Raw genomic sequence first — 26,402 nt, forward strand, 5'->3', positions numbered from 1 at the left:
CCCAGGGCTGGGAGCACTGAGTCCTGGCTTCTAGCTGACTAGCACGACCTCTGAGGTAGAGCGGGAGATGAGGAGGCTCTGAGGGGATGCCCGGGGTCCCATCATGGCATGACTTCCGAACCAGGCTGAGGAGTTTTAGACCTGAATGGGTAGGCACTGGGGAGCCATGGAGGGGTTTGGACAGAGAGGTGACTAGCTCACACTCTCTGAAGGCTCAGATCACACATAGGCATTGGGTGAAAAGTCTCCGTTTGTGGGTGTGGCCTCAGGACCTACATGAAGGGACATTCCTGCCTCTTGGTCAGCAGGATATCTGATACTTCCTCATCCCCATGACCTAGGCCAGAGAAGTTAGTGGAGCCAGTGGGGCCCTGGAGCCAGTGTCACTGAGGCCTAGAGAGGAGGGATTCAGCCTCTCCTGCTCAGAGCCCCCTGTGGTGGGGGATCCTTGCCTTCACTAATTCCTGGAGCTCCTACCTGGGATGGTCACGTGCCAGACCAGGACAGGGTGGAGAAAGCAGGCCACGGACAGCAGCACGTATGCCAGGAACTTCTGGAAGCAGCCTAACCAGCGGGCTTTCTCCCTTGCTCTGTAGGCCAGGGACTCTGGCCGACACCTGGTGGGAGGGAGTCCAGGATTAGCAGGAAACAGGAAACAACCCAGAAAAGTCCCAACGACATGTGCAGAGATTAGAGGCTGGGATTGGGATCTGCCATGCCCACGTTATCTTTAGTGGCCTCTGGCTGAACACTCCCTAGGGGCTAGGGTCCTCACCATGGGTTCCACAGTTAGGGGTCTTGCCTGAGTCCTTCCAGAGGGCCCACAGTTTTTCTGAAAGCCTGCCTAATCCTGTCTTTCTATCAAGGGTGACGGGATCTAAATGATACCATGATTCAACAAAGTCAGTGAGAAGAATAGGAGACTCAGGGGCCCATTTGGAGGTCCCCAGTGGAGTGGAGAAGGCACACAGTATGGGAAACAGCTGGCTGGGGACAGTTGTGTGGACGGTGCACCACACAAGCTGCCTGGCCACCTGAGTGAACTGGCTGGAATCCAGGTCCACCTTGCTCACAGAGCCTCACCTAGGCATAAGATGGCATCAGCCCAGAGGGGCTTCTTTGCGAACTGGCCTGGAGGGATCACACTTGGGTCTGGCAGAGGACTGATGTTGAGGAGGTTTCCTCAGGAGTTTTGCCTCCAGGTTTCAGAGGAGGAAAGGACCTGCCTTTAGCTTTGTCTCCTTCATCCTCTGAATTGGTCTGGAGCAGGGGTCTGTCCAGGCTGGTTTGGGGGCAGTGGTGGGGGTTGGAGGATGATGGGCTGGTCCAGAGCACAGTCCTTGGTCCAGGCACCATAGCTATGGCTCATTGGTGCCCTCTAGTGGACACTTTTGTGACCAGCCCCTGGCTGAGAGAGGAGGGAGTCCAGAGCTGGATGAAATGCCTCTTTGGACTCAGTGTTCCTCCTTCCTCTGTGCTGGAGTAGTTGCTAAGATTCCTTGGCAGTGACATTAATCAGAAAGGAGGAAGCCTGTTGCCTCAGGGCTGGGAAACTTGGGAGGCAGCTGATCGTCTTGCAAGGTACTAGGACAGCTGGATTTGAGGCCTGGCTCTTTCTCTGACTACTGAGAGACCCAACTGTTTGGGTTCTGAGAGTTGTGGTCCAGGGACAGCCCTTGGCCACCCTGCTGACAGTTTCTATGAACTGAGCACTACTGGACAGCAAGTATGGGCTTCCATGGCCATGTGGCTTCCCAAGATCCTTGTAGCACTTGACTTGTGCCTGGGTCCTAGCAGGAAAAAGAGCCAGTTCTCAAATCTAACTCTGCTTACTCCAAGACCACCCGGCCTTCTGCAGGGCCATCACCTCTCCATGGGTGCCTTGGGTGGCACATGCAGCTGTGGGCTGTTCCTGGAGGTGGGAATGGCCTCTGCAGGGGATGCTAGGTGGGGATAGGCCCTGTGTGAATGCTTCACTCCACTCCCCTGATTGGGAGCAGAGCAAGGGGACTGCTGAGCCCTGCAGAGCTGAGCCCATGTCCAGGCAGGGCTAGCTGTGCTTCAGGAGGGAACCCATATGTAGCTTCTTTGGGAGCAGGACATCACAGGGGGATGTGGCCTCACGGAAGGAGGGCTCTGGGGGTGTCTGGGGCTAGGAGGTGATGTTCTTGAGGCTACTTACTGGAAGCAGATGGCCAGCAGCTGAGACACAAAGTAGGCCCCTTCACACACGGAGATGACAGCTCCTATAAACCTGTGGTGGAGACAGATAAGGGAAGTCTGCTGTCATCTGATCTGCCCTTCACTCTCCCATGGCCTGTTTCCGCATAGCATTTGGGGCTCCTGGCCATCTATGGCCAACAAACTGACCAGGAGTTTCCTGACCTAATGCTGCCGCCCAGCCAGCATCTTCCAGGAGTTGCCTTGATGCCAGGACCTGTGCTGGGTTGGGCCTCAGTGGAGGGGTCAGAGCCAGGGCCCAGAGATGGGTGAGGGAGTACAGACCAGCAGGGGAGGCTGCCTTGATCCCAGTCCCTGTGTTGCTAGAGGCAGGCACGTCTTTCTCCCTTCTGTCATGAGGATAACATTCACTACTCGGTTGTGCCAACCTTAAGTTTGGATCTGTTCCAGACTCCTTCCTTCTCCCCCTTTTCCCACTATCCAAACAGTTTCTGACTTCACCTATATGACCTGAGTTTGGGTACTGCCCCCTTGAGCCCTGCACTCATCTCTCCTTTTCTGCCTCCCTAATGCCCTGCCATCTGCTCTCCTCTCCCGCCCCTCTATCTGTCCCTACTGGCTGCCCTGAGGGCTCCTTCTGACATCTGAATGTGATGATATTCTCCCCAGTCCAGAAAGCCTCAAACTCCTCATGTTCCAAGTGTGGTACAGGGAACTTCCAATCAGAATCTTCTGGAAAATATGTAAAATCATATATTTCTGTGCTAGCCTCAGACATGATACATCAGAATCTTCAGGAATGGAACTTACATGCTTTATTGGAGGATCCCACTGGCCTATAAAATTGAAATTTCTTAACATGCCTTTAAAGCCTTACGTGAACTTCTATAGTTCTCTGAATACTCAGGAAGCTACCAGGTGCCACAGGGCCTTTGCACAAGCTAGTTCCTCTAGGAAGGACTCCTCTTTCCTCCTTTTGTCTGTCTGGTGCCCTCTTGCTTGGTGTGACCTGAGCTACCAGTCTGTGAACTCATTTTGGCAGTTCCCTCTCTAATTCTTCTCTACAGCCCAGGCCCACTCTGGGAATGGCTTATTGTTAAGTGCTCCATGGACATCACTAGAGTGAATGAATGAGTGAATGAATGAATAGATGTTTGTAAAGCCTTTCAAATGTGGCACATAGTGCTCATTAGATAAATGTTAGTTATTATCATTTTTTTCTCTTTCTCCATGAGCATTTAGTACTTAATCCCTATTCTCTCCTACTCTCTCTCTCTCTCAGTATCTCCCTAACCCTTATCCCTCAACTTTTAGATTGAATAACTGACATTACATAATGAGGACTCTGTGCCAAGCATGTTCTAAGGACTTTAGAAGTATCAATTCATTTAGTCCTTCTAACAATTTTATTGTTAAAGCACTGTAATAACCCTCAGCCTACAGCTATGGGCACTGAGGCACAGAAAGGTCAGGCTCCTTGCTGTGGTCACACAGCAGATCACAAGCAGGGGCAATATTTGAACCCAGCACCTAGACTCCTGAGCCTGTATTCCTCACAAGCACACCAGGGCACGTACTTTGTAAAACAAGTGTCATCACCTTTTTGTACATCCTGGGATGGGGGACAAGGAGGAAACTGAGGCTTGGGCAGTAGAGTGACTTGGCAGGTGTCCTGTCTGGTGCTATAGAGGCTGTGCCTTTTGAGGCCCGGAAAGTCTGGTCGCTCAGGCGGGGCAGTGAATCCAAGCCGAGAGCCTTGCTGTTTGTTGTTGCAAGATCCTACGAACCACAGTCTCTGCCCTGGGGCACCACATTAGCCACTCAGACTCTTCAGCCAATGGTGTGTCTGCTGTTTGGGGTGAGTGTGAGGAAGGCGGGTGAGGGGCCCCGCAGGAAGGAGAATGACAGGAGAGGAAGCTGGTGTGTAGAGAAGTAGAGAAGAGCAAAGACAAAACCAGTGATAGCTCAGTTCCTACTGGGGCCTGCTCTTGGCCTCGGCCCTGCTGGGTCCCCGGGATACAGTGCAGGGAGTGACAGCGCTACAGGGGTGTGCTACAATCGAGAGTGTGCTACACTCTGAGTGTGAGGGAACACAGAGGTGGGAGTCTGAGATCTGCAGAGGAGACTGCATGTGTGTAAGGAAGGGCAGGAGATGGTGAGGGAAGAGGGAAGCAGGATGTTGAGATGGCCCTTGAGGAGTGAGTGTGAGTGCAGGAGGGATGCGCAGGCGGGCAGTGGCTGCCCATCCCGTGGGGGGCTGAAGCAGTACATAAACTACTGCACAGTGAGGGCTGGGGGGACCTGAGGCTAGAAATAATGTCTTCCAGGCCTGGGCCACAAGGTGATCAGATGGGCCCTCGGGACAGGGACAGAACAATGAGGAAGGGGCAGGCTTCTGGGCAGGATGCAGTTTGCATTAACTGGCTATGGAGCTGACCTGTTACAGTAAGACAATCACACTTGCCCCTTACCTGAGGTGACATTTGTGGGGAAGCTAGGTAGAAAGAGAGGATGAGAGAAAAGAGGAAGACCAGGCTTGCTTCTGGATTCCAGGGAGACAGTGCACGGCCCCTGTGGACAGGCTCAGTAAGACACGGAAGGAGTTCAGAGCGAAGAGAAGTCACTTTCAGGCAGCAGGGCTCCAGGCTTGGGGCAGGCTTCCCAGGCAGAACGCCAGGAAGGAATATCAGGCTTTGGCAATGTCGAGGTGGGTGGTAAGTCACCCCAGGTGCTCGATGGGATGAGCAACAGCTTGGAGGTGAGGTGATGTAGGTGAGTTTGAAAAAGAGTCAGTTTTTTTTTTTTTTTGCTAGCACATCAAAGCATATTTCTTTTAATAAAAAATCAACAGTATGTACATTATTTACAAAAAAAAGAAAAACCAAGTTAAAATTTGTGTGTGTGTGTGTGTGTGTGTCAGAGAGTAAAGCTGGTGGATGGCACTAGGGTAGCCTAGTAAAGAAGCAGGTACAAAACAGTTCCACGGGAGCTAAAAAGGACGACGGATTTGAAGTTGCTGAGGTTGAGAACCAGAGGAGAGAGTAAAGGGTGGGCAGCGAGGGATTCGTCAGGAAAAACCCACAAGATGATCAATCCCAAAGCCAAACTGCAGGTCCCAGATAAAATCTAATGGGTGATCTAGATGTGCTCGAGTGACCAGGAAAAAAAAAAAAATCCAATCCAGTTTTTTTTTTCCTTTGGGGGGAGGGGAGGAGCAGTGGCCATCAGAGTTACAATCCATCTGAGCGGTGGGCCCTTCCAGGCTGTCAGTGGCGCCCATCCAGTCAAGGTGTGAACAGCATCTGGCTCCTGAGGTGTGTGTAAGTTCAGTGACCAGAAATAAAGTGGAGGCTAGAAAATGGCAGAAAAATATGGCCTGGAGGCCGTGGCAGGGGCTGTCCGGAATAGCCCTGCATTTCTGGGTGGCTAACTTTGTGGTAGTGTGGAAATGGGCTAGAAGGGTGGAAGACTGCTGGGAGGTAGTGGGTGTGATCCACTGAGCAAATCAAAGAGCTGCCCTGAGGCAGGGATGGAGGTGGATGTTGTTGGGAAGGAGGCATCCTGGGGACCCTATAGGCAAACCATGGCCCAGAAGCACAGGAACTCTGTATCTCTCAGAATGGGGCTGCTGGAGAAGCTGGTTGGTCAGAGCTGGCAGGGACCCCAAGCTTTCCTCCCTCTTCAGGCCACCACAGCCCAGTGATCTCCTTCCCACTGGCAGGCATTTGTGGACGCGGCTGGCAGGGAAGAAAGGACAGAGGCTAGGGAACTCGGTGGCCCCAGGCCTGAGTCTGGGCCCTGTTGCTCATAAGTTTGCTGACATGGGCTGAGCTGCTTATTCCCTCTGAAGTTCCTAATCTGAAAAACTAGGTCAGTATGCACTTCCACAGTGCTGTCGGTTAAGGACACAATGTAAATAAAACATTTTTCTGTGCTTGACATGCAGAAGGGCTCAAATACATAGTCTTGAGCTGATTCCTCTCTCTTTAAAATAAGAGCTCAGTTAATATTTGCTGACAAAGAAATGATGGAAAAGATGGATGGGTGGACAGATGGCTGGCTGGATAGATAGTAGTCTATGGCTGGCTGGCTGCGCTGGGTGGATGGATAGGCGGGTAGATGGATGGATAGGCGGTTGAATGGATGGATGGGAGGATGGGTGAGTAGGTGGATGGATGGGAGGATAATTATTTTATTTAGGTAGTGATCTGACCAAAGCCCTGCCCAAACTAAGACAATATCCTTGAAGCCCCCTCTGCTTCCTCCACCTGTGGGACATGATAGAGTTAGCGTGGGAAAGGGGTAGGGGGCTGCTCTGTGTTAGTCTGACAAGACAGACTCAGGGGGAGCCAGAGCACAACACTCAGGCAAGGAGGGGCCCATGCAAACATACTCACAGCAAATAAAAAGCCAGGCTTTTGAACTGCCCCTGGAGGAAGGTCTCAGTGCCCACGCCGATCAACACTAAGAGGGGAAGAGAAGAGAGAGTGGGCTCAGGTGCTCTAGCCACACTGTGGCCCTGCGGAAGGTTCCCCGGCTGTGGAGTGAGCCTTCTGCCTCAGGCCTGAGAATCAGGGTAGGCTCTTCTGCACACGACACTGGGATTGGTGGCTGGGAAAATGTAAGAGAGCAGGAGCCTTCTGGACTGGTCTCTTGAAACCAGAGGGGTTTCAGGAAGAATCCAGAGGTCTTTTAATCCAGCCCCCAGAGCACAGATGCCTTTGCTTCTCTGCCCACATTGGGCGTGCCACCACCCCTGGTGTCCCCAGAGACAACTTGTGCTAACAGGCCACCAGCCCCTCTGTTCCACAGCTGTCCTCCTCATGCCACGGCTTCAAGGGCCCTCACTGTCCTGCAGTCCATACCCATATGTGCTATGTGTCTGGGGTCAGTGGTTGGCCATGGGTGGGACCTTCCCAACCCCCATTCCCTTGCCCAGATCACTGTTCTAGCTGTTTCTGTGGCCATCTTTCCACTTGCTGGTTGGGTGGCTGTGTAACTCGCTCCTGGCTCCTGGCTCTGGACCCAGTGCTGGTTAAGCACCTGAGGGTTTGCTCTGATCAACTTCATCCCTCCCCTTGCCCTTTCTTGGCAGTTGGTGTTTGTGCTCAAGTACCTGACCTTCCATTTGTCTGGGGTGAATTTTGTCCTGGATCTACCTTTCCAGACTTTGCTGGATCTGGGCTGTCCTCTCACAGGGACCCCCTTGCTCTCTTTGTGTCACTCAATGAGCTATGACTCAGACCCCATCCACTCACGGATGGAAACATTCTATAGACAGCATGGAGGTGTCCTGAAACCCTCCTGCAAGGCTGCGTGGCCCACTAACCAGAGTTCTTTCCAGTCCTACCTGATTACACTGCACGCATCCTACATTTCTCTCTGGGCTCAGATGACACACCCTGGTATTGGCTGAATTGTGGCTCCACCATGTGTCCTTCCCAGAAAATCAAGACGGTGGGCCTAGGCTGTGGTATCTGGTGGCCTGTGGGTGGCCCCTTCATCACTGCTGTCTGGGAGACTGCTTCCCTGGGTCTGATGACTCCTCTCCTCCCTGGCAGAGACACAATATAAACTTCTGGCTGGGGTGTCCTGATCCCTTTATCCCCTGTGGAAATTCTGCCTCCTTCCTGAGCAGCAGTGCAGAGCTCCTCACTTAAGCCACCAGCACCCCGCCCCCGCTTTTGAGGGGACTGGGTTGTGGAAGGACTTTAGGAAGAAGGGGACAGAATGCTTCAATCTAGGAAGAGAGGGAGGTGCCTAAGTATGCTTAGTGTCAGAGGGCTCCAGAGGGCTCCAGTGCCCCCCTGGGCTTGGTCTGGAGGAGGTTTGGGTGGAGGACACTTTGCCTCTGCCCTCTCCAGGGGCTAGAGCTTCACTGCCTTGTACCAGGCAAGCGCCGGGAGTGCTGGTCAGCCACACACACTTCCAGAGGGTCAGCATGACCTGTAGAGCACTTCATGCTTCATGCACAGGGGTCATGCTCGTCCTGGCTCCCTGTAGCATCCCTGAGACATGGGGAGATCTATGCTTCCTATTTTATGAGGAGGAAAATGAGTCACCTTGTGTAGTTCTTCCAAGGATACATCAGACAGTAAAGGACCTGTAGACCAAATTCGAGACTCTGGATACAGAGTCTTGAGTTTCCTGATTTCCACTACTAGTGTTTGTATATGTGTGGTGTGTATGTGTGGCATTGTAGTGTGTGATGTGTGTGTGCATGTGTGTGTGTGAAGGGTATATAAGTGCATGTGTGGTGTGTGATGTGTACATGCATGGTATGTGATGTGTGCATATGTGTGTGACGTGTGTGATGGGCATGTGATGTGTGCATGTGTATGTGACATATGCATATATGTGTGGTGTGTGTGATGTGTGCGGGCTGCAGGCAAATGCCCAGCTATTTAGTTTTCACTATATATCCTGTCCTGTTCTCAGCACTTCGCATTTATTAGCTCTTTAAACCATCACAACAATCTTACGTGAAACTACGATGTGATCCTCATTTTACAGAAAGGAAACAGGCGCAGAGAGTGTAGGCAAAACAAACCTAAGTCATTCCAGCATTGTAGTCTTACATCTGACGGTTAGTAGCTGAGTCACCAGGTCTCTCTGAGCCTCAGAATCCTCCTTATCCTTTCTTGCACGTAATGGTTATAAGGATTCAATAAGCTGACTGATGCCAAGTACATAGCAGGTGCTCAGTCCCTTGCTTGCTTGTGGCAGGGGCTTCATTCCCGGGCCTTCTTTGGAGATTTGCAAGGCCTTGTGGTGAGTGGCCAGCAGGTGGCAGGAGAGGGTCTTGGGAACTCAGCCCCTTTCCCGAATTTGTTTGGCATGTGGAGACTTATTTTGATGACTTCTGGTGGAAACAAAAGGCCTGTAGTCAAAGGGGCATTCTAGGAATGCTGTAGCGGCAGCACTGGTTTGCAGTTAAAAAAAAGTCAGTGAAACAGCAGAGAAGAGAGAGCTGAGTTGGAATCTCTATTTTGTGTGTTCTTACCTTGGTACTTAGCACAGAAAGGGGCAATAGGCAGTCCCTGTGGGGTAGTCGGGAGAGTGAGTCTTTAAATAGCAGCCTCTGCAGGATGGGCAGGGAGGAAAAAAAAAAAAAGGTTGGGTAGGGAGGGCCTTGAGTGGAGAGGCTGAGCAACCTGACCCCAGGCTACAGGTTAAGAGGATTTGGCCATATTTGGCTGAGATTAAGCAGCAGACACAAGGTGTGCTCTGGGGTGTTCCTGGCCTCTCCCTGGCCTCCCCATCTCCAGCACATGGGTTTGAAGCAAAGTTCTGGTTGTGGCTCCTGATGCTGTGCCCTGGAGACCTTGTTCATGTGTTTCATGCTAGGCTGCCAGTAAGCACAGGGACTCAGGAGGAGAGGGTGGGTTCTGTCTGGGGGCTCCAACAAGGAGGCTTCCCAGGCACAGAGAAGGGCATGCCTCACCATTGCATCCTGTTTTTTTTTTTTTTTGGGGGGGGGGGTAGTGGAAGGCAGAAGTGTGGGACTAGAAGGTGTTTGGATTTGGAAGCCCCCTGGGCATGCCAGCCCAGCTGCCTTTCAAGGAAGTCCCAGCATGTGCCGTATTCTGCACTAGTCCCCCATGCATCTTGTCTAGTCTGTGCTGCATCCCTCAAGGGGGGAGTCATCAACCCCATATTATTTATAGAAGAATCTCAACAAGCCTCCTGGAAGTGCAGCACCCAGCCCAAAGCATGCTGGCGGTCAAGGGCAGAGGGAAGCCCGGACCAGGACTGATGTCCAGAGGCTCCAAGGCCCGGGGGGTGGGAGGGGCGAGGGGTGTCACACGGATGAGACCCTTGTTGCCATGGGCAGTGGACCACTGTGTCCCCCAAGCCCAGCTATGAATGGGTTTCTGTAATGTCTGCCATAGAATGAGCCAGGAAACTCCCACTTCACTGCCTTGCTGACCTGTCCAGAGGCTAAGCTGCAGGTGAGTGTGGTGACTGCCCACCTGTCCCCTCTCCCAGGGATTCTCACCCAGCCTGAACAGAATTCTCTTTTGAATGTCAGAAGTAGCCACAGGTGAATCTCCTTGCCCAGGGCAGTTCCACCCAGCAACCCAAGACTTGTTCTGGCAAGCCAGGGTCCGAAGTCCCCAGCAGTCAGCCTGCACCCTCATTTATGGCACATCCCATGTGCCAGGCCTGGGTAAAGCACGGGTGGGAGGTTAAAGGAGCTACGTGCTGAAGCTTGGGCAGACTGTTGTGGACGCAGGAAATGAAGAGCTGTGGAGGGAGGGAAGAGGCCACACACCCTGTGAGCAGGTTGAATGCAGGCTCCATTCTGTCTGTAAACTGAAGACAGCCCGCCCCCCTCCCCTAGAAGGAAGGCAAGGTGCTGCCAGGAGCACGGAGTGGCAGGAATAAGAGTCTGCAACCGCTGCTGCAGCCGTGGCTCTGGGCTTCTCTGTGCACTTCCTGAAACCGGGTAAGGTCACTGGTCCTACCCTGGGGCAGTGACAGTGTGGCTTCCAGGGCCCACACCCTCAAGTCTCCTTGCACCTTGCAACTTCCTGCTGTGCCTTCAGGGAGCCAAGTCCATGGAGAAAGCTCTGCCGGTGGTGCCGGGGAAACCCCTAATGCCACAGTCTGGGTACAGACAATCAGCCTGGGGATTGGACCTGCTTCCATGAGAACTCACTCTCCTCCCCAGCACTTTTCAACCTCAAAGGTCTCCTGGGCTTCGGAATGTCACACCAGTTGCCATGACTAAAGTAAGTGAGCCGGGAATGGTCTCCTTGTGAAGATATTCCTGCTGCTCCCTGGGGGTGCCGACACTTCCAGAGACCAGACTTCCAGAGACCTTCAAGCTAATTGGTGGGCTCTGTGGCAGAAAATAAGAATCGACCCCCAGGTACTTTCCACTGTTAGGTAACAGAGATACCCCTAATTATAGCAATACAGTAGGATGCATTAGATGGTAGCTACCCATAAATTCTTTGCAACTCCCCTCATCAAGAGGTAGAGTCTAACTCCCCTCCCCTTGAATGTTGGCTGGCCTTAGTGACTGGCTTGTCCAGTAGAATGATGTAGAATGTCAGGAGTTTACACTGCTAATTCACAAAGTTTCTGCCCAGCCCTCTTAACTTGTTCTGGGGGCAGCCACTCTCCCTTTCACCTAAGAAGTCTGATGCTCGTGAGACCACCATGTGCGAGGAAGCCCAAGTGAACCATGCAGAGAGAATGCTAGAGAAAGAGATGGGGGTGGGGTGGGGTGGGCAGAGATGCACAGCCAGCTCCAGCTGGCTCAGATGTTTGGTCCTAGAGGACCCATTGCAGCCACTCAGCCTGAGATCCCAGCCCTCATCTAGCTGAGATGAGCCATCTCCACTGTTCCCTGACTGAATTCCCGAGCCACATTTCAAGCATCATAAAATTGATGTAGCCGTAAGTCATTCAGGTTCAGAGTGGTTTTATAACACAGCCACAGGTAACTGGGAAAGCAGTTTATCCTATCCTCTTAACTACCTGAGATTTTTGGACTAGAAGCCCCTGTGTCTGGTCTATATTCTGACTCTTAGCAGTGAGCATGCCCTCAAGACCCCTTGGGCTTTTGGCTCTTCTCACTGGTCCCCAGCTTAGTTGTCAGAAAGCCAGCCTGTGGGCTCCTAGGTCCTGCAGCACCTCTCCTCCTGTTCAGATTCAGGCACAGCCTGAGAGATGCAGTCTCCCAGGAGCAGGGTGGCTCCTGGCGACTACTTTTGGGTTGTAGAATCCGACTGGTGGTATAATACGTTAGGATTTCATGCAGGATCTATGAGGCTTTGCCTAATATAGAGCAGCTCCTTTCTACAGATTCATTTTACGAAGATTCCCAGTGGAAAAAGTGAGGAAAGCAAAAATTGAGACCCCCTACTCTAGGAGAATTTTGTGAATTGTATCCACTACTCAGCCAGGACAACCGCAGCGGCCATTGCCATGGAAGCTCTTAGCCTGCTGCTCACTGAACTGTGCTGGGAATGATCTATCTTTGGAAGGCACTACAGTTCCACATGACATAGATATAGGACCCCAAGACTGTTTGACTGGGGGTCTGCAGTTTCCTAAATGTTTTTCCAGGGGACTAGTTTCCAGAACTGGGGTATTTCAGAAGCCACGAAATGAGCATGATGTGTGGCCTTAAATTGGAAGGAAGAGTGTTAGGTGAAAAATGGGACTGGGTTGGGAGAAGACATTTGGTTATCCTGTCTCCTGCGTGTCTGTCTCCCCAGGACTGCACAGGTAGACCACTTGCTCTCTCAGAGGCCTCCTGTCAATCCCATGGATGAGAATGGGTACAGTCTCTGCTTTGTGGAATTGGACCTGGAAATCCTGCCAGGTTTCCAGATTGAGGCAGGGCTGTCTGTAAGACACAGAGAAGTTTTGGCGTCTGGCAGAGCCAGGACTAAGGTGAAGTGAGCAGGGCACCTGGGCAGAAAGTTTAAAGAGGTGCTCACTCTAAATTTAAAAAGGTACTCACTCTAAATTAGAAGGGGCACACCATAAATTTAAAGAGGCGCTCAACCTACATGGAAGGAGGTGTTCACTCCTAGGGCATGCAGTGGCAGCATTGGCCCTTTGGTGACCACCAGAATGGTTGCTTCCAGCCGAGGCCTCTGGAGATGTTCATGGCCCAGAGATCAGGAGCCTCTGGCTGCTCATGGAATTTGGCTTGTACTTCTGGTCCTCCTTCCTCCTTACAAGACAGCCTGGCTGGTATCTCTGAAACTCTGCCTCCTTAGGACTCTAGTTCAGTGTGAGCCATCTGTACCAACAATTCACTTCAACAAATGACTCCAAGGCCTTTTCCCAGAGCTGGGCATGGAGACAGAGGAGTTGAGAGTTTGACAGTGGAAACAAATATTATACATGGCCCCAGAATCAGGGCTTCATTATAATAAATTCTTGGTAAGAAAAAATTGCCCCCAAGGACAGTCATGATTCCTAGATGTGCGTTTTTTTTTTTTAAGATTTTATTTATTTATTCATGAGAGACACAGACTGAGAGAGAGCAGCAGAGACACAGGCAGAGGGAGAAGCAGGCTCCATGCAGGGAGCACGACGTGGGACTTGATCTCAGGTCTCCAGGATCATGCCCTGGGCCGAAGGCAGGCGCTAAACCTTTAGCTGAGCCACCCGGGCTGCCCTGTTTTTTTTTTTTTTTGTTTGTTTGTTTTGTTTTGTTTTGTTTTTTGTTCTTGTTTGTTTGTTTGCACTGCAGGTGGGAGGGGTACTGGGTAGAGTTGCAAGGTAGCTGCTTTTATACCACCATTAAGTGGCCCATTGACTCCTTCCATCTGTCCTTATTATCTGTCTCTTGGGGTCCTGTTATTCCTCATCCCAGAACCACGTTATGAGCCCACTCTGGTGCCATCTGCCCTGCTCTTCTGTCTCACTCCTCCTGCACAGCCCCCTGGTAGGCTTCTTACTTGGTACCAGTCAAAGCCAGCTCTTCCTCCACAAACATTTGTGCATAAGCCTGGCCTCCTCCTCTTGTCCCCTTCCCTCTACTCTCTATCACTCTTGTCTGGGTCGAGGCACAACATTTTCTTCTCCTAGGAGCCAGGGCTTTCTTCTGAATAACCTTCCTGAGTGGCTTGTTCTAGTTCAGGTTAGCAGGGAGCAGAGATTCTGGACCAAGACCCCATGGCGCACCACCTTCCGCGCATCCTCCTGGGCGTCCTGAAGCTCTGGTCTCAGAATGTGGGTGGAAGCTTCAAGGGTGCTGTGCTGTAGCAGAGAGAAATCACAGCTTGATCAGGAAAGCCGAGTCCTGGTTCCTCAAGCAAACCATAACTGTCTCATCTGCTTCCTCTTCCAGAAAATGGGGATAATAAAAGCATGCGTAAATGGCTGTGAACATTCAGTCTTAGTAAATTATAGAGTATTGTGCAAATGTAGATGATGAGAATTATCTATTCTATTATTTCCTGATAATAGAATTATCAGGAAAGGAAGGTTGTTCCTGCTTGAGAGAGGCAAGCATTCTCAAGGGGAGGAGAGGGTTTATTCTCATCCTTTCCTCCATTAATGCACATTTTTATTATGGCTAAAGGGTTCTTCTTTATACACTGATGTTGTTCATTGATTTCCTGTCTTAGGTCCCTTCTGCAGGCCTGATTGGGATGTCAAGAGTCCAAAGCCCCATCTACTTCAACATCTCTTGTGTCATGTCCTCTGTGCAAGCTGCTAGGGATGCCAAGGGCTTAGGCTGGTGTGCTCATGAGGATGGCATGGTGCTGACTGCCAAGAGGCTATCCTGGTGGCCTCTGGTCCTTTGCTGCTTTCGTTCCATGACTGGCCTCATGGTTGGTTCTTACTTCATCACTAGGTTGAGTTTTAATGTCCGTCTTACATTTAGTGCACTGCCCTGCGGGCAGCAGAGGTCACTAGAGGTCACAGTTTCCGCTTTTCATACCAGGCAGTGATGTTGGCTCTGGATGCCTGGGGGAAGGATGAGAATGTCATATTCACTGCTGTTGAGGGCAGCCTCATAACTCATCCTGTTATTATAATCATTGCTCCTCTTCATCCTCAAGTATAGTGTGTCTCCTACAGGTCTTGGGGTCTTTAAGGACATTTCAGGTAAGGATATACCAGCTGATGACAATGGCTGGGGATGGTTTAGGTTCTGAAAGAGTCAAGGCTGCTTATAGAGGTAAAAGCTAGGTTTGCGCCATTTCTAAGAATATGAAGATGTTGGAACCAGTTGCTAAGAACCCATTGAGATAATAAAGTAGTAGTTGTAGGCTTCTTAACTCGGGAGAAGCTGTGACAGAGTCTAAGCATGGCAGAAAGGTTTACCTATGGGTCAAGAGATAATACACCTGATGCATATGAGCCAGGGTTCAGAGGCACTGTGAGAAAATGCCATGATTTTACAGTAGAAAATACTAGGTATTCAAGTAGAAGATATTTTAGAGTATAGTGTGGCACTCAGTACCCCAGCACCTCTCACAAGCTTATGTAGGGGGAATTTCCTGGAGGCAAGAGAGTGCACCAGTTTGGATTCTCTAAACTTGATTCTCCAAACATGAGCTATAGACCAAAGTTGACCAGCCAGGAGATTTATTTTGTTTGGGCTTGAAGGAGGCCTTGTGGTAGATTGCAATAATGCCTCTCTCTATGTCCACACTCTTTGTTATGTTTGCAGTCCCCCTCACTAAAGTGAAGTCTGTTTCCCCATCCCTTGAATCTGAGCTTAGCAATGTGACTTGCTTTGGGAAGAGGATATTATCAGTCATCGTGCAAGCAAAAATGTGAAATGGTTTCATGAACTGGGCCTGCTCTCTCCTGCACCTGCCATTATCATGCACCTCTACCTGAGCCAAACATGAGGGACATCAGAAAGCAGAATGGCCCTTGTATCCTTATAATAATACCTTCCCATGCTTCCATCCACCCCCAGACAACCACCCATCTGCTTTTGGTCACTAGAGATTAGTTTGCATTTTCTAGAAGTTTACAAAAGTGGAGTCATAGAGTATGTACTCTTTTTTTTTTCCTATCTACTTTCAATCGGTATGATTATTTTGAGGTTTATCTATGTGGTAGCATGTATCAGTAGCGATGCCTTTCTATTGTAAGTAGTATGGAATGCCTTGGTTATTTTATAACTCCTCTGTTGGTGGGCATTTGAATTTTCTCTAGCTTCTGGCTATTACAAATAAAGATGCTATGAACATTCATGTACAACTTTTGTTGGACTTTGCTTTCTTTTCTCTTGGGTATAAATAGCTAGGAGCAGAATGATTGGATCATATAAATAGCTGGAGGGGAATGATTGGATTATATGGTAGGTATATGTCTAATTTTTTTTTTAGATTTTATTTATTCATGAGAGACACATGGAGAGAGGCAGAGACATAGGGAGAGAAGCAGACTCTCTGTGGGGAGCCTGATGTGGGACTCAATCCCAGGACCCCGGGATCACAAATTGAGCCAAAGACAGATGCTCAACCACTGAGCCACCCAGGTGCCCTGGTATATGTCTAATTTTTTAAGAAACTGCCAAAATCATTCCCAAAGTGAGTGCACCATTTTACATTACCATCAGTAGTATATGAGAGTTCCACATCCTTGCCAACATTCAGCACTTGGTATGGTAAGTTTCTTTATTTTAAGCCATTCTAATACTATGTAGTCGTAGCTCATTTTACTTTTGATTTGCATTTCCTTGATGACTAATGATGTGGAACATCTTTTCATGGGCTTATTTGCCATCATATCTCTTTGTTAACTTGTTTTTTCATTCTCTTTAACATTGTATTTCAAAACAGGAAGTTTTAAATTTTGATGGCATGCAATTTATCAATTTGTTGTTTTGTGGATTGAACTTTTGATATTGTAAATAGGAAATAGCTGCCTAACTCATTACTTAGGGTTTATTATCTAAAATTTTGTAGTTTTAGGGGCTCCTGGGTGGCTCAGTTGGGTAAATGTGCAACTCTTGATTTACGCTCAAGTCATGCTCTTGGGGCCATGGGACTGAGCCCCAAGTTCGGCTCCAGGCTTATCACAGAGTCTGTTTGTCGCCCTCCCTCTGCTCCTCCCTCTGCCCTCTGTCTCTCTCTCTCTCAAATAAATAGTATAGATAGATAGATAGATAGATAAACTAAAAGCTTTAGAAAAATAAACATTTTCTAGTTTTAGGTTTCAAATTTAGGTCTAGAATCCATTTTAGTCTTTTTTGTGTATGGTACAAGGTATAAATAGACTTTTTTTTGGTAAATGGATATTGTTCAGTACCATTTGTTGAAAAAGTTATCCTTTCTACACTAAATTGTCTCCATATTTTTGTCAAAAGTCTGTTGTTTATATATATATATAGGTTTATTTTTGTACTCTATTCTGTTCCATTAATTTATTCGTCTTTCTTTGTTACAATGCTGTATTGCCTTGATTTTGTAGACTTCTAGTAAGTGATATCAGGGAGTGTTAATGTCTTAACTTTGCTCTTTGATTACAAAATTGTTTTGGTTGTATTAGGAACTTTTCATTTTTATGTGAATTTTATTTTTTTATATTTATTTATTTTTATTTTTATTTATTTATGATAGTCACACAGAGAGAGAGAGAGAGAGAGAGAGAGGCAGAGACATAGGCAGAGGGAGAAGCAGGCTCCATGCACCGGGAGCCTGACGTGGGATTCGATCCCGGGTCTCCAGGATCGCGCCCTGGGCCAAAGGCAGGCGCCAAACCGCTGCGCCACCCAGGGATCCCCATTTTTATGTGAATTTTAGAAACACCTTCAAGTTTTAGAAAATACTCTATTGGGATTTTGATTGGGTTTGCATTTAAACCATACAGCAGTTTTGGGAGGAATTGACCTCTTAACAATGTTGAGTCTTCTGACCCATGAGCAGGGTATATTTCTCCATTTATTTAGGCCTTTTTACTACCTCTCAGCGAGTTTTTTTTAGTTTCCAGTGTACAGGAAACTTTATTTACACATTTGGGGTCATATTTATCCCCAAGTACTTTATATTTTTGATTCTATTGTAAATTGTATTTAAAAGTTTTCATTTTCTAATTTTTTGCTGCTAGTATATAGAAATATGATTGGCTGTTCTGTATTGATTCTGTCTTCTGCAACCTTACTAAACCCTTTATTGGATCTAGTAGCTTTTCTGGTAGATTCCATCAGATTTTCCATAGATGATCATGTTTTCTGTGAATAACAAATTTTGCTTCTTCCTTGCTGATCTGTATGAATTTTATTTCTTTTTCTTGCCTTATTTTGCTGGCTAGAATCTTTAATACAGAGTTTGCTAGAAGTGGCAAGAGTGAACATCCTTGTCTTATTACTAATTCAGGGGAAGAACATTTGGTCTTTTACTTGTAAGTACTTGTAGGGTTTTTTTTTTTTATTTTAAATGCTGTTTCTAAGTTGAGAAAGTTTTCTTCTATTCCCAGTTTGATGATGATTTTTGTCAGGAAACAATGCTGAATTTTGTAAAATACCTTCTCTGTGTCTATTCTGATAATAATATAAATAAATATATAAAGTATAAAAAGCTTTTCTTTTTTAGTTTGTTAACATGGTGAGTTATATTGATTTTCAAATATTAAAGCAACTTTAATGGGATGACTGGGTGGCTCAATGGGTGAGCGTCTGCCTTTGGCTCAGTGCATTATCCCGGGGTCTGGGGATCGAGTCCCACATTGCATGGAGCCTACTTCTCCCTCTGCCTATGTCTCTGCCTGCATGGAGCCTATTTCTCCCTCTGCCCATGTCTCTGCCTTTCTCTCTGTGTCTCTCATGAATAAATAAATAAATAATATTTTTAAAAAATAAAGCAACTTTAATATTTCTAGGATAAATGTCACTTGTTTATGATATACTATCCACTTAACATATATATTTTTTTGATTTGCTAAAACATTGTTTGGATTTTTACCACTGTGTTTTGGGGGATATATGTCTGTAGTTTCTTTATGATGCTTTTGTCTGGTTTTGGTATTAGAGTAATGTTAGTCCTATAGAATGAGTTGAAAAGTATTCTTTCCTTTTCAGACTTCAGGAAAGTTTGTGTAGAATAAATAGTATGCTGATATGCTACTTTTTGATGATGATATCTTTACAGCCCTGCAGGGTTCACTGATACTATTAAGGATATTGCCTGTAACACAGAATAGCATCTTTCTTGCAAGGACCTACGGGGAAAATTTCTTCTAGGTCTTAATTTCAGGTCAGAGTATTAGCCCAAGGTATTTGCTTCTTATTCTTTCTTATTCAAAAATAATGCATCTGATCACTCTTCCACATGACAGATTTCCCGGTGCCAGAAACAATGACTATGCCTCCAGTTACTCTCCTTCTATGCCACATGAGCCATGTGTCTTCATCAGATCTTCACCTGGTATCTGCAATCTAGGAAGGTTCAGGTGGAGCCCACAGAAGGCTCTCTCACTTCAGCATCTGCCACTTATATCTAAGGACATTCCTTTTGGATAATAGCCCTCTTTGGTTGTTCAGAACTATGGACAATTTTAAGAGAATTGTCTGGCCATAAAAAAAAAAATGAAGCTACCATCTTCCTTCTGATTTGGTTACTGTATGTAGTATAGAAGTAATCAATTTCCTGAGGGCTGATAATGACCCAACCTTGAAATGTGAAGAAAAATGTTACTCAGTAAAAGACTTCACATTCTAACTCCTTCCTCACTTTGCAGCTTCAAGGGTCATAGCCTGCTTTGTTCCTTTCCTCTGGTCTTTCTTCTGGAAGAGCTCATCACTCATGCTACATAGTCCCTGTGTTCTACATATTTCCTCTAAAAATTAACCAGCACTGACTGAGAATCTATGTGCCAGGCAGTTTGCTGTTTTAGTCATTGTTTCGTTGAATTCTCACAACCCCAGAAGGTAGATACACTCATTATCCCCATTTCATAGGTGAAAAAACTGATGTTTAAACTGGTTAGGTCACACATCTCACAATTAGTAGGACACAAATTCACTCCTCCAAACTCTGAACTGCAGTGCTTTGTGCTGGGATGTATTTTTGGAGCTTGTCTTCTTGGTCATATCATGTGCTTCTCAAGGGTAGGGGTCACACTATCCTAATCTATGTGTCTACATTACACAAAATGGGAACTCAGCAAATGTTTGTTGAATAAATGAGTCCTAAATGTAGTTTCCTTGTTCTAAATCTAGGAAAGACATAGGCACAAGGAAGTAAAGGAAAAAAAAATGTTTGAACAAAACCAGTGGTAAGACAGGGGAAGAGAGGTAGAGATATTTCATTTACTCATTGAGACAATCAGACTGGAAAAGAAAAACAGTCAACATCCATTTGGAGGATCTGAAAACAATGTGGTCTTGCTTGGGTAATAAATCCACTGATGGACACATTGAAGTACATGAAGTTTCCTTAGATGGCAGGAGATCATCACGGGGATACATTTAAGAAGGATGGAAGTTAGCATAGAAGGCCGAAAGTGGTTGCCTCAGAAGCATTAGGGTTTTTTTTTGTTTGTTTAAGGCTTTGATAGGGCTAAGGTCAAACTATGCATTTGCTGTACTCTTTAAAAAATAATGAGAACATCTGGTTTTAAATGTTTCTTTTGTCTTAGGCTATATTAATAAGGCAAATCTCCATTTCAAACTGAGTGTTGGCAAGGAGTGGGGCTGTTGGGAATGTGGTTCGGTCCTTTATGTAGAGAAGAAGTTAATGGGTCAAAAACCTGGAACAAAACAAAACCCCTAAGTGATTCCAGGTTGCTCTAAAATAGTTGATTTGTGAGAAAGAGCACGTTAGCCTGGCAAATGGGGCTCGTTCAAAATGACTTTGTCTCCACAGCCCATTTCCCTGTTGGCTGTGTAGTGCCCTTCTCTAGGAGCAGTATGCTGACAGTCCCCAGATGTGCCCCTGTATCACTGCCCTGTGAGTGGGCAGACTGGACCTCCAACACCAGATCTGCTGTCTACTGGCTGAGTGACCTGTGTCAAGCTACTTGAACATTCTGATCTTTAGTTTTCTCACTTGTAAAATAGTACCAAGATCAGCATTTGGCCTTCATAGACACTGGTAGGGTTTTAGCCAGATCATTACTTATCTTACTGTTGTTCTCAGTTATGCATCTCTGGACCCACAAATAGAAGATCCTGATGTGATAGTTCCCTCTGGAAATGTGAACAGATTTGTCTGTCCTCTGATGAGGTCCAGGAGAGGATTTGGCTGGATGGTTATGGTAGTGCCAGTCAAAGTATGCACAGCAATTATTCAGAGAGAGAAAATGAGCATCTGGATCAAATATCAGTGTCTTTAGATTTAGGAAGTATTTGATCATGCTTACTATCCTTCAGTGTAACTGTGCCCAACCTCACCATGACCCTGCCTGCTTGAGCCTGTGTTTGGTATGGTCTCAGACAAGCCTCCTTGGTACCCTTTGTGTGTTTTGTATCTTGTATCTTGGGGTTGCCAAGACATAGAAAGACATATCCTTTAGCCTGATTTAGGTGGAGGACACATTGATTAAGAGTAAGATCTCAGGAATAGATCCTTATCAGTTAGTCTTGCCTCTTTGTTCCTGGTTGTTGTGAGACCCCGAGCAAGATGTTTCACCTTACCAAGCCTCAGTTTCCCCTCACATACAGTGGGGGTGACAATGAGCATGATGATGCTTCAAAGGGTAGTTATGAGGGTAAAGGAAATAATACATTTGAAACATGTAGTCAGAGCTTGACTCACAGTGAATACTCAAATAATAGTCATTATCAGTTATTACCCCAGAGTAGAGTTGGAAGAGTGAAGAAATCCCTCAAGTGCTGGCAGTAAGAACCTCAGTCTTGAGTACCCTGGCTCTGAGAAAGTTGCAAGAGTCTCAACAAAGGGCTGACACAGTGGGCTCTTTCCATTCTCTTCCACACAGACTTGGGGTTGGGGCTGAGGAGTGGCGAGGAACTTCATGGAGATTGTCCCTCAGGGATTAAGAGGATTGTGGAAGTTCAAAGGGAAGCCAATTCTGCTTTCTAAGAACAGGGATGGGGACTAGTCCTGTGGGACAGAGAAAGGGTACCCCATACCTCTGTGCTCCCATCTCAGTTAAAACCCACTTCCCAGGTTCCCTTCTCTGATGGTTGATTTGTAGTGAAAATACATCACAGGGCTGAGCATCCTTTGAGGCCCGAATCTTTAACTCAGGATGTCATGGCCTTGCCTTTATGTGGACACAGTGAGAACCTGCTTTGAAGGTTGGACAAGTGGGAGTCTGACACAGGGAGGTGTGGAGCACTCACAATCTGTTTGCAGTTCCCCAGTTGTGTTTGTCTGTTTGGGTGATTCCTGGAGCCACATCTCAGCTGGAGAGACACTAGTGGTCACACATGTGTGCATTAACACACACACACACACACACACACACACACACACACAGAGTCTTCCATACCAGAGAGGTAATACAAATGAGTGAAGCTAGCCAAGTGTAAGACAAATGTTGGGGAGAAGCTCTGTCATGACCTGGAAATCTTATAACTGGCTCAAAGTCATAAAGAAATTCTAATGGGAGACAATTTTCTAATTTTAGAAACACTTTCAGTGCTTCAGTGGGTGCTATCTGCTTGTGGCCTGTCTTCCTCTGTTTAGCAGTGGCAATGCTCTGTCGGTGCCCACTGTTGGTATGGGGCTGGGCATGGGGCTGGGGCAGCAATGGCCCATGCGACAACTGGACATCCTGATGAAGCTTCATCCAGAGTGGCTGGGAGGAGAAGAAGAGATGAACTCATCCAGCCAGGCCATCACCACTGGGCCTTGCCATTCTGGTGGAGTCTTCTAGGGTCTAGTACCCTTGGGATCTGTAACAGTCCTAGATTCCATCAACAGAGGGGAAAGGGATCCAGAGAAGAGGCTGCTGGATTGGCAGCTGCTTGGTCCCTGCAGGTGACACTCTGGGTAACCTTGGGCCACATACTTTTCCTAGCTTCTGGAGAATCTAATACTTCTTCTCATAGAAGGACCAGGGGCTACCTTAGGTCTCCTGGGGTTTCTGCAAAATGACAGTCTCTCTCAAGTCTTACTTCCTTTCTAGTAGCAATGCCACTATAAATGAGGCCCAGATTTTCAACAGAGATTTCAACAACAAGAGGCTTAAGGGAATAAGGAATTTGCAAATCTTACCCGCTGGAAACAGTCCAGGAATTTAGTGATGCTGGAAGAAACTTGAGATTTGCCCATGAGTATCAAAGCCCCTCTCTCTAGCTTCCCACTTGCTCCCAGCACTCTAGAAAGCTCAAACAAGATTATTGGAAAGCCTGGCCATTAAAAGGCAACTGATGCCCTATTTTTAGCCTGGATCCTATATCAAAACCAAGCAGAAGGCCCATCTTCAGCATTAATGGCAGCCCTCTGCACAGAGATAAGAGTTGTGGTTAAGAGGAATTGTGTGTGTGTGTGTGTGTGTGTGTGTGTGTGAAGATAAATCAAACTTTTAAACTGTCTTTTGCTAGGCTATTAGAAAAACACATGTATCTTAAAAACAGCTTTCTGATAGGGGGCAGGCCTCAGCTCTGAGCAGAATGTAGCAAGGGAAATTATTACCAAGATATCTGATAGCTGAAAAGGGTGCATTTTACCTCTCTGGAAGCCAAGGCCTATAGGAGAGCTGGGTGTGCTCAGATCAACAGGGGTACAATAGGACTTGAACCCCAGACACAGAAACCCTATTTAGGTTTACCTTCTTATCCTCAGATGAGAAGTTGTGGGTCTTGGCAGGCATTCCCTTACATGTAGGTGATAAGGTGGTTCTGGCAGAGGCTGAAATGGGCTCCCCCACCAGCCCATTTACTCAGAGCCCTCAGCAGAGCAATTCCTGACCCTTCCTGGTGTCCACTGGGTGGGGTTTCCTACTCTGGGAAGCAGGGCGTTCTTTGGCCAGAGTCCTGGCCTTTTAAAAAATTGAGGCACCTGGGCTCAAGATCAGCTGTTCCTCTGATCTGCAGTGTGACCTTGGACAAGGTTATTGACTGTATTTGGGCCCAAGTGTTCCATCTTGTAACAGGAGAGGTGGCATTAGATCTTCTCCAACAGCTAAGTTTTTGTGCTGAGGACCTAGGCACTAGAAGAGCCCACTGGCCAGCCTCCCCACCAAGCTCTGAACCAGGTCACACAGGCTTCTCCTAATTCCATTGAGCTCTGCTCAGTTTGTGCATCCTTGATCCTCCAAAACACCTGGTCAGCAGGTCCAGATCAGAGAGTGGCATCACAGAGGTCTGGGTGGCTCAGCTGTCCCAAAGTCACACATCAGCAAATGACAGGGTAGGGGCAGGAACCAGCCTGATTGGAGTCTGAGCTGGGGGACATTTCCCATTTGCCAAGACTGATACTAGATTTTGTCCAGTGGTGAGGATGGACTTGGTGAACAATGTGTGTCTCTTCCATGTTCCCAAGGGACATGGGGCCCAGAGCTAAGAGCTCAGAATGCTGTCTTCTCACTTCCTGCATGCAGACCCTGGCCATGTGGGGTCCTGGGGGGCTAAAGGTAAGGGTCTGGGCTGGGGAAGTAAGCAGGCATAACTCAGGATTGTGGTTGCTCTGGTTCATCTCTGGGAGTTGAGCAGCCTCAGGCTGGATGAGGGAGAGAAGCCCAGCAGAGGGAACCGTTTCTACTCCAAACCCAGTGTGTTCTTGCAGTCAGGCCACAGAGAGGGGGTCTGGGTTTCTACAGGACTTTCTGTTAAGGAGGTGGACGTGGGTCAAGGGAAGCTCAGGATCTCCATGGCCAGTGCTAGAGCTTGGCCTGTCCTAAGTACTGAGAATTCTCTTTCCATAAAATGGAGCTGTGGTCTGAGTAAAACATGATGATCTCTGTTGACCATCTTCAAAACTATACAGTGAGGTGACTGATTCTCACATTTGTCTTGGCCTTTTATATCTCCACCTTCAGCTCCTATATCCACCTCATAAGAGCCCTCAAGGAGGTAGTGCAGATCTTCTCAACTCATTTTCCAGATTAGGACACTGAGGCTCCCAAGGTCACATGGGTGCTGGCTTGCCGAGTGGAGAGTGCTTCCATCACCCAGGCTCACCCCACTGCACCTGCTGCTGCCCTGCAGAGTAGTGTTTCTGGGAACAAAAGTGAGGGCAGATGTGGCCAGGGGTGTCCATCTGTCCCAGCTGGCTGGCTCCCACCCCTCAAGCAGCCTGGGTGACAGTGGCCAGGCATAGGGGATGGCAGCTGGGAGGCGGGTCTTACCTGCAGCAGTGGTGATGCCCAGGAGCCGGCAGGTGTATTCCAGACCAGTCCAGAACATCTGCAGCTTCATGGTGCCAGGGTTGAGGGCAGGGTCCCAGTGGGGCAGGCAGTGGAGGCTTCAGCCTGAGATACTCCTGGATGCCCGTGTGCAGAGGGAGGCTGTGGCTGTCGGCTCTGGGCCCCCGTGCCCTGGGGCCCTGCCTTCCAAACCAGTCCTGGCCACCGCAGCCTGGCTGAGGTGTGAATAGGGCTCACCTTCCCGGCTTTGCTGCCTGTGCCCTTGCCAGACACTTGGCTTAATCATTACCTTGGAAGAATGCCCCTGCTGCTCTGTGCAGCTCCAGCCTGGCTTGGAGCTGCTGCAGCTCCAGCACGGCCAGCCGCTTGAGATCAGGCCAATTAGGGCTGGGCTGGAGGAAGCCTGGAGCTGGCAATTAACCATTTCTGGGTGGGAGGAGAGTCGAGGAGCCAGATCCGGCCCTTTCTTACAGGTCAGCTTTGAGAAAGTCACACCTGGGCTTCAGGCCCACAGGGTCTAGGACGGTTGGCGTCTAGAGGTGACAGGTCTGTGGTGGTCTGTGTGTGGGAGAAAAAGATGTGTCTTTAAATTACTAGCAGAAACAGCTTTTGAAATAAGTTCTAAGCTTCTATTCTTCTGCATATAGGAGGATTAGAAAGCTCTGCAGTCTTGGATTTGGACTCGACCAGACATACCTAGTGAAATAAGTCAGTCAGAGAAAGAGGAGTACTATGTGATCTTGCTCATATGTGGAATTTAAGAAACAAAACCAATGAGCAAAAGAAAAAAAAGGGAGACACAAGCCAAAAAACAGACTCTTAACAATAGAGAACAAACTGATGGTTACCAGAGGGAGGTGGATGGAGGGATAGGGGAAATGGAAGATGGGAATTAAATACTTAGGATGATAAAAAAAAGTTATCCCAATGTGATTCATTTGATCAAGATTTATTAATATTCCATAAAAACTATCATTTTTTTCATCTCCCCCCTTGAATGAGTTTAAGAATCTCTTTATTCATGTGATCAAGTTAAAAAATGTGTGTTTTGACCTGTTTATTTCTTGGGTCAGCTGACTGTATTTAACAGCCGACTGTGTTTATCAACTCCAAACTTCCCTGTTTTTTACAGGTCTTGGCACCTGTGCATCTATGCATTGTTTCTCCCGCGTGCTGGTACCTGGGTCTCTGTGGCAGACACTGAACCAGACAGATGTTGTTCCTGGAGGCCAGGGTCAGTAGCCCTGTGGCTCCATGCCCTGTGGGATCCCGTTCTCTTTGAACTCTTTGGGAAGCTCTGGTCAGCCCCCACAGCACGCCTTGCTTCCTCCCTGATCACAGCAGCTAGTTTTCTTGAGTATCTGACATCTCCTTGCTCAAAAGATGTAGAGTCCTTTCAGGCCTTGTTTTACAAGGTCTGTTTAGTTCAGTCCCGATTATAGCCTCCCCTGCTTCATGCCTTTGTTTTAGGAATGAGCATTGGTCTCAGTTCTGGTCAAACAGCCTGGAAG

The 26,402-nt window shown here is 47.8% G+C and overlaps 1 protein-coding gene across 4 annotated transcripts in view; it reads right to left on the reverse strand.

Moving 5' to 3' along the window:
• The window catches only part of TMEM72 (transmembrane protein 72), a 28,389-nt gene extending 3,239 nt beyond the window's left edge, over positions 1-25,150 (reverse strand). The window contains exons 1-4 of one of the 4 annotated variants that reach the window (XM_055345056.1): positions 24,874-25,150; positions 6,579-6,645; positions 2,183-2,254; positions 478-617 (exon numbers count right to left, since the gene is read on the reverse strand). In XM_055345056.1, coding sequence (XP_055201031.1) covers positions 478-617; positions 2,183-2,254; positions 6,579-6,645; positions 24,874-24,943 — 349 coding nt within the window. In that variant the 5' untranslated portion in view covers positions 24,944-25,150. Of the gene's footprint in view, positions 1-477; positions 618-2,182; positions 2,255-3,780; positions 3,854-6,578; positions 6,646-13,143; positions 14,626-24,873 lie in introns of those variants that run through there. The other 3 variants (XM_055345057.1, XR_008666970.1, XR_008666971.1) reach the window with 3 other exon arrangements.
• Between the last annotated feature and the right edge of the window lie 1,252 nt (positions 25,151-26,402).

The sequence above is a fragment of the Nyctereutes procyonoides genome, unplaced genomic scaffold (assembly GCF_905146905.1).
Source record: "Nyctereutes procyonoides isolate TBG_1078 unplaced genomic scaffold, NYPRO_anot_genome, whole genome shotgun sequence".
NCBI lineage: Eukaryota > Metazoa > Chordata > Mammalia > Carnivora > Canidae > Nyctereutes > Nyctereutes procyonoides.